This window comes from Cherax quadricarinatus, chromosome 5 (assembly GCF_038502225.1).
Source record: "Cherax quadricarinatus isolate ZL_2023a chromosome 5, ASM3850222v1, whole genome shotgun sequence".
In the NCBI taxonomy this organism is placed as follows: domain Eukaryota; kingdom Metazoa; phylum Arthropoda; class Malacostraca; order Decapoda; family Parastacidae; genus Cherax; species Cherax quadricarinatus.
In genome coordinates this window covers 65315870-65330869 of record NC_091296.1, presented here as the reverse complement: position 1 = coordinate 65330869, position 15000 = coordinate 65315870, and the positions used below count along the sequence as shown (strand labels likewise).

Genomic DNA, 15000 nt, shown 5'->3' with positions numbered 1-15000 from the left:
ATGAAGAGAAGAAGTCCAGTAGGGTTATGTCTGACGGCGTAGAGGAACGCTCGATCGAACGCTAGTGTTCCAACGTCGCTCTGTCTGTAGAAAGCGCCGCTGGAGGGTCTCTTGGTGTCATCGCTCGCCGCTGGTGCTCCCATTCGATCGATCCTGTAGTCTTCAGACCCTAGGTACATGCTGGCTTCCTCAAAATTGTTCTTGTAATACGGGTATTCGGGAGATGTGGGTATGATGCCTGGGTTTCCGTTTTCCTTCTCCATTTGCTTCTCAGTTGAGTCGTGTGACGTCAAGGTAGTTTGCTGCGGTAAGCTGCTGGGTGGGGACGTCAGCGGAGAGGAGTCAGACTTCGTTTGGTGTATGGCATAATCTGTAGAGGATGCGTTATGCGGAGAGTTGCCAGTCGAAGATGCTTTCCGTGAAGTATTACGTTCCGAGGACACCTGTTGGGAAATATTGTCTGTCGAGGACCCTTGCTGGAAATCTGTGTCCGAAGAGGACGCCTGCTGCTCGGTTTTATCCACCGATGGCGCCTGCTGCTTGGTTATATCTACTGAGGACGTCTGCTGCTCGGTTTTATCCGTCAAGGTTGCCTGCTGCTTAGTTCTATCTGGCGAAGACGCCTGCTGTGGAAAATAATGACTGAAGATGTCGTCATATCGACCCCCTGCTGGTTCCATGCGAGTGAGCTTTACCTTGTCCAACTGCAGGTACTCCACCATGGGGAACCCATAAATATACGTCGGTTGGTGATCCATCCTGGGATCCACGGCCACACCATCGTCATCTTCCTGCAGTGTCATCTTCCTCGACCTCCTGGAAGTGATCGCTCCGGCTATGGGTGGATCTTCCACTTGACACGACTGGAACTCTGTGAGCTGTACGACGTCGCTCAGGTGAAGGTTCTTGACGTGGTTGATTCCAGAGAAGTCCGCTTTGCCTTCCTGTGTTTATATAAAGCTTGTTTAGAAAGTAAATGGGATAATGATATCTTTAAGATGTAGATAAACACACTCATGGTCAGTTTAGGGCAGTTATTAAAAGGACAAAAAGGCACCATACTGTGACCGGAACGTTACACATATAACCCGCACATAACGAGAGAGGAACTTATGACGACGTTTTGGTCCGACTTGGACCGAAACGTTTCCTTTAATGAATGCCTTGAACCGCCCATAAGTGTCTGTTTCTGTCTTGCTCTCTGAACGAAATTGAATTGGCTATTCATGATTTATAATCACAAAGACATTGTGTTATGGTGGTTCTGAAAATTAGTGGTTTTTGTTGGGAACTTCGGAAGGGATATTAATGTTACTGTATCTCAGGATTATAATGGCTAATAAATTTGAATCACTTGTGTACATATACAACACTCTTTTCACAGCTTCTCTCAGCTCTCATGTAATCTCTCTCTCTCTCTCTCTCTCTCTCTCTCTCTCTCTCTCTCTCTCTCTCTCTCTCTCTCTCTCTCACCTGGAAGAGCTGAACTAGTCCCAGATCAGCGAGGACACTGGAGAAGTTATGGAAGGCTCTGTGACGGAACACTGGCATCTTCAGCAACACAGTGTTAGGCAGCATTGACCGCAGAGCTTGACTCCATCTCTCCGGTGTCAGCGTCGCCTCCAGCTGTACGGTACACGGGGTCACTGGTCGTTAGTGGTGGTGGTGGTGGTGGTAGTAGTAGTGGTGATGGTTAGTGGTGATGGTTAGAGGCGGCTGGTACAGACTGATGAGGTGGTGAGTGAAGGTGATTACTAATAGTGGTAGCGCGAGACAATTAGGTGGCGTTGACGTGAGACAGAGTTTATGATTTAGTAAAAGTGTCGATGATATGATAGTGCAGTGGCACTGATATAATGCAGAGTGCGTTGATGTGATGGCAAAGGTCTCGTTGATGTGGTTAGTACAGGTGGTGTTGTGTGACACAAGTAGCGTTCATGAAATAGTAACGGTGGCGTTGACGTGATAGTAAAGATGGTGTTAATGAGATAGTGAAACGGGTGTTTATATGATAGTACAGCTGGAGTTCTGATAGTACTTGTGGCGTTGATGTGATAAGTCCATTTGCAGATTAAGCGAATATTTGATAATGGGACATATAAAAATAATTAGAAATATGGTAGAATTGATTACTAAGAGAAGATGGTGGGAAGCATATTTAGTGGACGACGATGGAACTGGGTATTATGAAGAATGGTAGAATTGATTACTGGAAGATGGCGGAAGTGATGTGAAACGAATATGGTTAATGGTAAAAGTTACTGGATAACCTAATTTAGCCAAACAACCTAACCAAACAGCCAATACAGTTACCTAAGTTTAACTCTATAATTTGTTAACCAAACCATTTAAGCCAACTACTTAATCAGTCAAAGCTACTTATCCTAACTAATTAACATGAATGAACCCCTCGACAAACTGCTAAACCATTTACATCTCAAGGACTGATGTTGCACGCATTTCAGCGTGCAACATCAGTCCTTGAGTCGCAAATACATATGTATATACAGTACATATGTATATGTACTGTATATACAAATGTTACACTGTATGTATGTAAATAACTAAAGCGTAATGAACACTTGTCTAAGCTTAGTAATAACCCACATGGAAACAAACTCAGGAAATTATTTAATCTGCTTATTTCGACCCCTTCTGGGATCCTCTTCAGCAGATCTGCTAAAGAGGATCCCAGAAGGGGGTCGAAATATACAGATCAACCAGCCTGCTGTGTTTCTGTCTCTTTGTATGTATGTATGTATTTACGTATGTGTGTATGTATTGTATGTATGCATGCATTTTGTAAAGCTGCTTAGCAAACCAGACAAACAAAGTTTGCCGTGAAATTCCTTTGCTGCGACAGTGAGGTCTCAGCTGTTGCTAAGACCTCACTGGTGTTGCTGTGACCTCACTACTGTTGCTGTGACCTCACTGCAATTGCTGTGACCTCACTGCAGTTGCTGTGACCTCACTGCAGTTGCTGTGACTTCACTGCAGTTGCTGTGACCTCACTGCTGTTGCTGTGACCTCACTACTGTTGCTGTGACCTCACTGCTGTTGCTGTGACCTCACTGCTGTTGCTGTGACCTCACTGCTGTTGCTGTGACCTCACTGCTGTTGCAGTGACCTCACTGCTGTTGCAGTGACCTCACTGCTGTTGCTGTGACCTCACTGCTGTTGCTGTGACCTCGTTTCAGTAGAGATTCAGACACCACACAATCAATTGTTCATCACATTCTGTCCTTGTAATAAGAACTTAATAATATCACGCAATTAACAAGCCTTTAATTCATATATATAAAAATATGACCACAGAATGCGATGCTGTCTATATGTAAAGAGGAACTTACTAAAGCCATTTTTTCGACCAATATTAATTTTTAGTTAATGAATATCTAAGAGAAAACAAATCTATATGGTAAACTCCGTATACACTTTTTGTGTGTTCTTAATGAAGCGAGAGTAAAAGCGCTTGAGAGAACGAATAGGAAAGTCATTTGTTTTCCATACTAATAGAGAAATAGTGAAAAAAATGGAGATTTTGAAGCAATGTTTTAACCACGTATATTTGGGCAGTCTCAGTGATAAATTGAGATCATGTACATATATATATATATATATATATATATATATATATATATATATATATATATATATATATATATATATATATATATATATATATATATATATATAGAAGATTTAAGAGATACATTATTGATATAAAGGTGGCATATACGGTACATGTTGTTACGTGTATATATATATATATATATATATATATATATATATATATATATATATATATATATATAGTAGGCTGGTAGACAGCAACTGCGAATACCAACGACGGTTGCAGCGGATACCAACGACGGTTGCGGCGGATACCAACGACGGTTGCGGCGGATACCAACGACGGTTGCGGCGGATACCAACGACGGTTGCGGCGGATACCAACGACGGTTGCGGCGGATACCAACGACGGTTGCGGCGGATACCAACGACGGTTGCGGCGGATACCAACGACGGTTGCGGCGGATACCAACGACGGTTGCGGCGGATACCAACGACGGTTACGGCGGATACCAACGACGGTTGCAGCGGATACCAACGACGGTTGCGGCGGATACCAACGACGGTTGCTGCGGATACCAACGACGGTTGCGGCGGATACCAACGACGGTTGCTGCGGATACCAACGACGGTTGCGACGGATACCAACGACGGTTGCTGCGGATACCAACGACGGTTGCGGCGGATACCAACGACGGTTGCTGCGGATACCAACGACGGTTGCGGCGGATACCAACGACGGTTGCTGCGGATACCAACGACGGTTGCAGCGGATACCAACGACGGTTGCGGCGGATACCAACGACGGTTGCGGCGGATACCAACGACGGTTGCGGCGGATACCAACGACGGTTGCGGCGGATACCAACGACGTTTGCGGCGGATACCACCGACGGTTGCCGCGGATACCAACGACGGTTGCGGCGGATACCAACGACGGTTGCGGCGGATACCAACGACGGTTGCGGCGGATACCAACGACGGTTGCGGCGGATACCAACGACGGTTGCGGCGGATACCAACGACGGTTGCTGCGGATACCAACGACGGTTGCTGAGGATACCAACGACGGTTGCGGCGGATACCAACGACGGTTGCGGCGGATACCAACGACGGTTGCGGCGGATACCAACGACGGTTGCGGCGGATACCAACGACGGTTGCGGCGGATACCAACGACGGTTGCGGCGGATACCAACGACGGTTGCGGCGGATACCAACGACGGTTGCGGCGGATACCAACGACGGTTGCGACGGATACCAACGACGGTTGCTGCGGATACCAACGACGGTTGCGGCGGATACCAACGACGGTTGCAGCGGATACCAACGACGGTTGCTGCGGATACCAACGACGGTTGCAGCGGATACCAACGACGGTTGCTGCGGATACCAACGACGGTTGCTGCGGATACCAACGACGTTTGCGGCGGATACCAACGACGGTTGCGGCGGATACCAACGACGGTTGCTGCGGATACCAACGACGGTTGCTGCGGATACCAACGACGGTTGCGGCGGATACCAACGACGGTTGCTGCGGATACCAACGACGGTTGCTGCGGATACCAACGACGGTTGCTGCGGATACCAACGACGGTTGCGGCGGATACCAACGACGGTTGCGGCGGATACCAACGACGGTTGCGGCGGATACCAACGACGGTTGCGGCGGATACCAACGACGGTTGCTGCGGATACCAACGACGGTTGCGGCGGATACCAACGACGGTTGCGGCGGATACCAACGACGGTTGCGGCGGATACCAACGACGGTTGCGGCGGATACCAACGACGGTTGCGGCGGATACCAACGACGGTTGCGGCCAACCTTCAGCTGCTCGCGTAAAGGACCTTCATATTATCTTTTGCACAATAGTTCAAATTTATCTCGTCCCTTCCCTTCACTCCTTTATTATTATCAATTTTCTCTCTCATTGTTTCCTGAGGTGTGACCCTCTCCATCCCTCTCACTGCATGCAGTGGTCTCACCTCTCCATCCCTTTCACTGCATGCAGTGGTCTCACCTCTCCATCCCTCTCACTGCATGCAGTGGTCTCACCTCTCCATCCCTCTCACTGCATGCAGTGGTTTCACCTCTCCATCTCTCTCACTGCATGCAGTGGTCTCACCTCTCCATCCCTCTCACTGCATGCAGTGGTCTCACCTCTCCGTCCCTCTCACTGCATGCAGTGGTCTCACCTCTCCATCCCTCTCACTGCATTCAGTGGTCTCACTTTTCCATCCCTCTCACTGCATGCAGTGGTCTCACCTCTCCATCCCTCTCATCGCATGCAGTAGTCTCACCTCTCCATCCCTTTCACTGCATGCAGTGGTCTTACCTCTCCATCCCTCTCACTGCATGCAGTAGTCTCACCTCTCCATCCCTTTCACAGCATGCAGTGGTCTCACCTCTCCATCCCTCTCACTACATGTAGTAGTCTCGCCTCTCCATCCCTTCCACTGCATGCAGTGGTCTCACCTCTCCATCCCTCTCACTGCATGTAGTAGTCTCACCTCTCCATCCCTCTCACTGCATGCAGTGGTCTCACCTCTCCATCCCTCTCACTGCATGCATTGGTCTCACCTCTCCATCCCTCTCACTGCATGCAGTAGTCTCACCTCTCCATCCCTCTCACTGCATGCAGTAGTCTCACCTCTCCATCCTTTTCACTGCATGCAGTGGTCTCACCTCTCCATCCCTCTCACTGCATGCAGTAGTCTCACCTCTCCATCCCTCTCACTGCATGCAGTAGTCTCACCTCTCCATCCCTCTCACTGCATCCAGTGGTCTCACCTCTCCATCCCTCTCACTGCATGCAGTAGTCTCACCTCTCCATCCCTCTCACTGCATGCAGTGGTCTCACCTCTCCATCCCTCTCACTGCATGCAGTGGTCTCACCTCTCCATCCCTCTCACTGCATGCAGTGGTCTCACCTCTCCATCCCTCTCACTGCATGTAGTAGTCTCACCTCTCCATCCCTCTCACTGCATGCAGTGGTCTCACCTCTCCATCCCTCTCACTGCATGCAGTGGTCTCACCTCTCCATCCCTCTCACTACATGCAGTAGTCTCACCTCTCCATCCCTCTCACTGCATGCAGTAGTCTCACCTCTCCATCCCTTTCACTGCATGCAGTGGTCTCACCTCTCCATCCCTCTCACTGCATACAGTAGTCTCACCTCTCCATCCCTCTCACTGCATGCAGTAGTCTCACCTCTCCATCCCTCTCACTGCATGCAGTGGTCTCACCTCTCCATCCCTCTCACTGCATGCAGTGGTCTCACCTCTCCATCCCTCTCACTGCATGCAGTGGTCTCACCTCTCCATCCCTCTCGCTGCATGCAGTAGTCTCACCTCTCCATCCCTCTCACTGCATGCAGTAGTCTCACCTCGCCATCCCTCTCATTGCATGCAATGCTCACACCTTTCCATCCCACTCACTGCATGCAATGTTCTCACCTCTCCATCCCTCTCACTTCAATAAGGACGAGGGAGAGCTTAAGTTGCTCATGATTTAAGGGATTAAGGGTGACTTGCTCTTCCTCGGATCAAACCTGATGACCTCTCACTTAATAGATGCTCTCTTTTCCTTACGGGTTTAGCTCTTCCATGTGAATGTAATAATAATAATAATAATAAAATTCTCACAACACGGCTTGATGGTGATAGACTCTCTCCTCCGTCTGTGTAATAGTCTGCATTATGTATTCATGGAATCCTCTAAATCCGTATGGGTACGATGTATCGTGAATTTTTACCTACACTAGTGAAACTAACTGAAAAAAAACTCGATAAAAAACTACGATGTAAAATATTTATGAGGATAGATTTGTACTAACGTTAGTTAGTACGGTATGTTTTTATTTACGTTTCCTTTGATTAACACGAAATGTGTTCACGTGATGCTTAACAACACTGAAGGTAGGTAGGTAGGTAGGTAGGTAGGTAGGTAGGTAGGTAGGTAGGTAGGTGTGTGTGTGTGTGTGTGTGTGTGTGTGTGTGTGTGTGTGTGTGTTCCAAATATGTAATAGGTAGGTGTCCAGTTTTACATTCCCTTCGTTAGCACTCCGTCTTCTAAACATCATTACATAACAACTGCACCTACACACTCATATGATACATCCTTTTCCACCGAAGGACAACAATGTTGTCGTGGGAAGAAAGGGAGTGGAGGGCAGCGTATCTCCACAGGAAGTGAGATAGAGACGTGACGAGACTTCCAGGATACTTCCAGAGAAATTCCCCAATACTGACTCCGAGTCCGTCGAAAGGATTACATCCGCTGTGTATATCGTGATTGGCATCGCTGGAAGAGCTGCAGTGATACAATTTTCCCAGTGTCTTTATTTCTGGCATTCTACAGCTAGTTATGGGAGAAGTTAACTTCTATTGCGACGTTTCGGACCATCCTAAGCCATTATTAGTTCGATTGTGTTCCATGACGGGTGAGAGTATCGCCTCAATACCACTCCTCAGATCTACGGTTCTTGTTCAATTGTATTGCACGATTTTAGAGCAAAAAATATAAAAAAAATTTCATAGTTATAGTCTCAAGACACATTTTTCCGCCTTATGCTCATATAAAAAATAAAATTTAAGTTTCTTGATGTATTTGGAGAAATAGGCCTACACGTGTAGGCAGCTAGTATTCCAGTACTCTCAGATTTTGGCTATGGCTTCCTATAATATAGTGTCTCCACAAAGTTCTTTTACGATTTTCATTTGCTTTACAGACGAACTAAAACTTTAAATAAGGTTCCAATACTGTCTAATCCATACAACCTCAACATGTAAACATCTAGAACCAAACCATACCCCCGGCCGGGATTGAACCCGCGGTCATAGAGTCTCAAAACTCCAGCCCGTCGCGCTAGCCACTAGACCAGCTAGCCACAATAAGATTCATCCAACTAGGTATATTTCTACACCATAGGAAAGTTAGCACAGGCACCTCTGTGACCACAAATGCAAGTTTTTACAGACGAATCTCCAGCTAGCGTGGCTAGCTGGTCTAGTGGCTAGCGCGACGGGCTGGAGTTTTGAGACTCTATGACCGCGGGTTCAATCCCGGCCGGGGGTATGGTTTATTTGCAATCGTGTCATTACGATTTCTTAAGTCATCTAGAACCACTTAACATGTCTAATCCATACTGCTGTGCAATACTGTATATACACTATACTGCAGAGTATAATGTTTATGCTATATTGCACAATATACGGTATTTGGATCTTCGTGTAAAATATATATGTAGTGAAATGTGTTTTTATTAGTTTTTTGTAGGATTTTTTTCACTGGAGTTTCCAGTTGAAATTAGTATGGGATATAATACTTGATTACTAATGCAAATTAGCTAGGAAATATCTGTAACAAATGGTACGTGTGTTATTTTGTGGTTCATTAGTGGTGTGGTGGCTGGTAGGGGTTGTGACTGCTGTGTGTGTTGCGGGGTTGTGACTGCTATGGGTGTTGCGGGGTTGTGACTGTTGTGTGTGTTGCGGGGTTGTGACTGCTGTGGGTGTTGCAGAGTTGTGACTGTTGTGTGTGTTGCGGGGTTGTGACTCCTGTGGGTGTTGCGGGGTTGTGACTGATGTGGGTGTTGCGGGGTTGTGACTGCTGTGTTGCGGGGTTGTGACTCCTGTGGGTGTTGCGGGGTTGTGACTGCTGTGTGCTGCGGGGTTGTGACTCCTGTGGGTGTTGCGGGGTTGTGACTCCTATGGGTGTTGCGGGGTTGTGACTGCTGTGGGTGTTGCGGGGTTGTGACTACTGTGTGTTGCGAGGTTGTGACTGCTGTGTGTGTTGCGGGGTTGTGACTGCTGTGGGTGTTGCAGAGTTGTGACTGTTGTGTGTGTTGCGGGGTTGTGACTCCTGTGGGTGTTGCGGGGTTGTGACTGATGTGGGTGTTGCTGGGTTGTGACTGTTGTGTTGCGGGGTTGTGACTCCTGTGGGTGTTGCGGGGTTGGGACTCCTGTGGGTGTTGCGGGGTTGTGACTGATGTGGGTGTTGCTGGGTTGTGACTGCTGTGTTGCGGGGTTGTGACTGCTGTGGGTGTTGCGGGGTTGTGACTGCTGTGGGTGTTGCGGGGTTGTGACTGCTGTGGGTGTTGCGGGGTTGTGACTGCTGTGGGTGTTGCGGGGTTGTGACTGCTGTGGGTGTTGCGGGGTTGTGACTGCTGTGGGTGTTGCGGGGTTGTGACTGCTGTGGGTGTTGCGGGGTTGTGACTACTGTGGGTGTTGCGAGGTTGTGACTGCTGTGGGTGTTGTGGGGTTGTGACTACTGTGGGTGTTGCGGGGTTGTGACTGCTGTGGGTGTTGCGGGGTTGCGACTGCTGTGGGTGTTGCGGGGTTATGACTGCTGTGGGTGTTGCGGGGTTGTGACTGCTGTGGGTGTTGCGGGGTTGTGACTGCTGTGGGTGTTGTGGCTTTAGTTGTTCTGACTGTTATGGTTCTTGTAAGTGTTGTTCATTTGTAGATATCCTGTTGGTGGTTTTAATCAGAGATTTTAGGTTGTGGTTGCCGTTGTGTTTATGTGTAGTCAATGTGGTTGTTGAGACTGTAGTTGTTTTTGAGGGTGAGGGTATTATTGTATTGGTTGCTGGAGCTTTGGTGGAAGTGTTTGATGCTGTGTTGGTTTCGTTGGTGTAATTGGTGTCGCTGTTTTTTCTTGCAATTTTGGCTCGTTCCATTTTTCCAGCGAAATGTGGATGTGGTGGCCACTGGAAAAGTGGTCGCCTGGATTTTTTTTTTTTTTGTGGTAACAGATTTGCTTGTGGTTGTCTTGTGGTTATTGTTGCTGATGGAGTGTTTGTTGTTAGTTAGTTAGTTAAAGATTAGCCGGTATTCTCCCGGCCCGGGCCTTGTCCAAGTGGTGGCCCGGCCTTGGCTCCCTCTTTAAGGAGTGTCTGAGACCTAAGTCTCCCATGGGAGGAGGCACAAGTACCTCCTCATCTTTGGGACCAACTGTCACCAGGCCTAGCCACAAGCTAGGCCTCGCTGGTCCGCCATCCTCGCCCCAAGGGGGCTAATGGGAATGACAGTCTTATGAGCTAAAGGCTCGTGCTCAGGCACCTACCCTACCCTAGAAGGGTTAGGCATGGTGTCGATCTGTTTGTTGTTCTGATGCGTTTTGCTATGGCGTATTTTATTGTCTGTAGTGTTAATGTTCAGTTTTATTGTGTTGGTTTATATTCTGTGTTCTTTTTTACGTATTTCATATGGTATTTTTTTGTTTGTTTTATTTGTGTTTTATGTGGTTGTTGTGTTCGTGGTCTAGTGCCCGTTTCTGTTTCAGTCCTGTTGCTTGGGAAGAAAAACTTCTGAAATAGGCGGTAATGTAATTATATGTTTCATCAATATTTTTCTCCCACACTAATTACATTACGGCGCTGGGAAACGCTTATTAAACAAGTGTGATGATTATGTTGGTTGATCTGTTTACATTACGGTACTGGGAAACTCAAAATAAATATGTGTGTGATGCTCTAATTGCGATACAGCGCTGGTAAACTAAACAAAAGCACTGATTACGTTTAATGCTTTAATTACGCAATGTCGCTGGAATACAAATGCTACAAACTCTAATGGGAAATAATAGCATAAAATGTTTCTCCAAACATCCGATTCAATTAACAAATTACAACTACAAAGCGATTGATTTTCAGTCAAATTTGACGAATAAGCTTAAATTCCTCGTGACTTTATAGTGTTAATAAATATTTTTGTTTAAATATTTCAAATGAGATTTACGGCCTTATGGAGGCCTTTAAGTATCTTGTATATTGTGAACATGTGTCACCTGGTTCACATCTGTGTTGCAGAGATGATCAACTGAATCTATCTTCGTAGGTCGTTCCTCAGGGCTCCGTATTCAGTCCCGTATTCAGTGTTAGGTCAAATTAAATCAATTTTATCCCCAGGACACCACACCACCAGTCGAGTAACACCTAGGTACCCATTTTATTAATGGGTGAACAGGGACAGCAGGTGTTTTATGGAAACACGTCCTGTTTTCCAGCAGTACCGGGGATTCGATCCCCAAACCTCAGTGCGTGAACTGATGGAGTGATGTATTCTGTATTCCCATCACCCTGACAAGCAGTGAGTGATCATTGGCTCCAGTCAGTCCTCAGCCAACCAGCCAGCGACTCCGCCAGCTAGTCATTCAGCAAACCAGTCAGTGATTCAGCCAGGCAGTCAGCCAGTCATCCGGACATTCAGTCAGCCAGCCAGCCACTTAGCCAGTCCATCAAGGGATCCCCGAAATCACACCAGTGCGTCTCTCCTCTCTCTCCCAGACCGGCTGCTCTTTTGATGTGAAGCAAAGCATGAATTGTCAATTTGCCTTTGACACTGCACGATTTGGCCACGTCCTTCTAGCTCGTTTATTTCCTCAATTGCATTAGTATATGCTGTCATCACTTTAAAGGAACCCCAGGAGATTACCCCCGTCTCTCTTTCCAAGATATTGGAGCATATTAGCACTGGCATTATATGCTAATGAAACTCGTGGAGAATCAGAAGGGAATACATGCCGTTTAGTGATTTATTCCTGCAACCTCCTCGTTCCATTCCATTAGTTAATTTAAAAGCGCATATTATACACACACACACACACATATACGTGTAATATATATATATATATATATATATATATATATATATATATATATATATACATATATATACATATATATTTATATATATATATTTATATATATACATATATATATATTTATATATATACATATATATATATATATTTATATATACACATATACATATATATATACATATATATATATATATTTATATATATACATATATATATATATATATATTTACATATATACATATATATATATTTTATATATATATATATATATATATATATATATATATATATATATATATATATATATATATATATACAGTGTCTGCACTCTGAAGGAGGGGTGTTAATGTTGCAGTTTATAACAGTGGTGTAAAGCACCCCACTGGTAAGACAGTGATAGAGTGAATCATGAAAGTTTTTCTTTTTCGGGCCACCCTGCCTTGGTGGGAATCGGCAGATGTGTTATATATATATATATATATATATATATATATATATATATATATATATATATATATATATATATATATATATATATATATTTATATATATATATATATATATATATATATATATATATATATATATATATATATATATATATTTATATATAAATATTATATATATATATATATATATATATATATATATATATATATATATATATATATATCATGTTTATGTATTATATATAATATATTTATATATTATATATATATATTTTATATATACATATTATATATATATATATATATATATATATATATATATATATATATATATATATATATATATATATATATATATATATATATATATATATATATTTATATATATATATATATATATATATATATATATATATATATATATATATATATATATATATATATATATATATATATATATATATGTATTTATATATATATATAATGTATTTATATACATATGTATTTATATACATATATATATGTATTTATATATATAAATACATATATATGTATTTATATATACATATATATTTATATATATATATATATATATATATATATATATATATATATATATATGTATTTATATATATACGTATTTATATATATATATATATATATATATATATATATATATATATATATTATATATATATATTATATATATATTATATATATATATATATATAGCGTGGACGGTTACAAAGCATGGCTTGCTTCTGCAGTGTTTTAAAAACTGAGTTTGGAGAGTTGAAGGAGGAGGTCTTGCTTCTCCAGGAGGAGATTAGGAGGCTGAAGGTCCACCTCAATGGGCCTGGGAGAGAGTGTGAGGTGGTTGGAGATGTGGGGAATGAGGCTTCTAGCAGTGAGGTGCAGTCTGTCTCTCACTGTGAGGAGGCTGTAGGTGGGGAGGTAGCAACGGATACCAGCAGTGAGGTGCAGCCCAGCACCTGCTACAAGTGGCGAGTTGTTCACAGTAATGGGAGGCGCATCAGAGTAAGGAAAGTTAAGAGTGAAGATCTGAAGGTAGGAAATCGCTTCTCTGTTCTCCAGGATGAATGTACTTCAGTGGCCAGTGAAGGTAAGGGTACTACTGCCCCTGCTAATGAAGGTAAGCGCATTCTTGTGGTTGGTGACTCTCAGGTAAGATATGTTGACCGTGCTTTTTGTAATAGGAATAAGAAGATGAGAGATAGAGTGTGCTTCCCTGGAGCTGGTGTTGGGGACATTGTCAACAGACTGGATAATATCATGTCAGGTAATGGGAACAAGCCCATTATCTGTCTCAGTGCTGGTGGAAATGATATTGGGAAGGGTAGGAGAGAAGAGCTGCTAGATAAGTACAGGTCAGCTATAGATTTCATTAAGTCTAAGGGAGGGATCCCAATCATATGTAGCATCTTGCCTAGAAGGGGAGTAGGAAATGAATGGTTGTCTAGGGCAATTGGTGTAAATTGCTGGCTAGACAGATACTGCAAGGAACTTGCAATCCCATTCATTGACAACTGGAACAACTTTTATGGCAAACATGATATGTATGCAAGGGATGGGGTTCATCTCTCTGGGGCAGGGGTGGTAGCACTTGCAGACTCGATTGAGAAGGCCATTGGTGAAATGCCTATGATTTTAAACTGATGGAAGATAGAGGTATGGGTGTGTGTGGGAAACAAGCAGGTTGCAACACTAGGGTTGGAAACAGTAAATGTATAAAAGGCATTCAGCATGAAGTTATAAATAAAGACAATAGAACAGGTCAGAAAACAAAGGGGGACAGCAGAGGGCAGCAAGGGACTAGCTCCCTTAAGGTTTACTATACTAATAGCAGGAGTGTTAGAAATAAGATAGATGAGCTAAGATTAATTGCAAGTGCAGGAAACATAGATATTATTGCTATAACAGAGACCTGGCTCAATTTGAAAGATAGAGAGATGCCATCTGAATGTCACATACAAGGCTATAAATTATTCCACACTGACAGGGTCAACAGGAAAGGTGGTGGAGTAGCGATGTATGTCAGAGACAATTTAAATTGTTGTGTTAGACAAGATATTAAATTAGAAGCGTCAGCCACTGAATCTGTTTGGTTACAGCTTCTCGAGGGCCGAGAAAAACTAATTTTGGGTGTGATTTACAGGGCCCCAAATCTTGATAGGGAGTGCAGTAAACTTCTATGGGACGAAATTCGTAAGGCATCTACATACGAAAATGTTGTGCTAATGGGAGATTTCAACTATAGACAGATTGACTGGAGCAATTTGACAGGAAATTTAGAGTCGGGTGACTTTCTTGATACGATCCAGGATTGTTTTTTAAAACAGTTTGTGA

At 43.8% G+C, this 15000-nt stretch overlaps 1 protein-coding gene across 1 annotated transcript in view; it reads right to left on the bottom strand.

Annotated features, from left to right (window-relative positions):
• LOC128685089 (uncharacterized) overlaps positions 1 to 15000 on the bottom strand; it is a 156803-nt gene that overhangs the window by 1656 nt on the left and 140147 nt on the right. Inside the window, exons 11-12 of the mRNA XM_053771586.2 lie at positions 1474 to 1626; positions 1 to 944 (exon numbers count right to left, since the gene is read on the bottom strand). The exon at positions 1 to 944 is cut by the window's left edge and continues 1656 nt beyond it. Coding sequence (XP_053627561.2) covers positions 1 to 944; positions 1474 to 1626 — 1097 coding nt within the window. The remainder of the gene's footprint in view (positions 945 to 1473; positions 1627 to 15000) is intronic.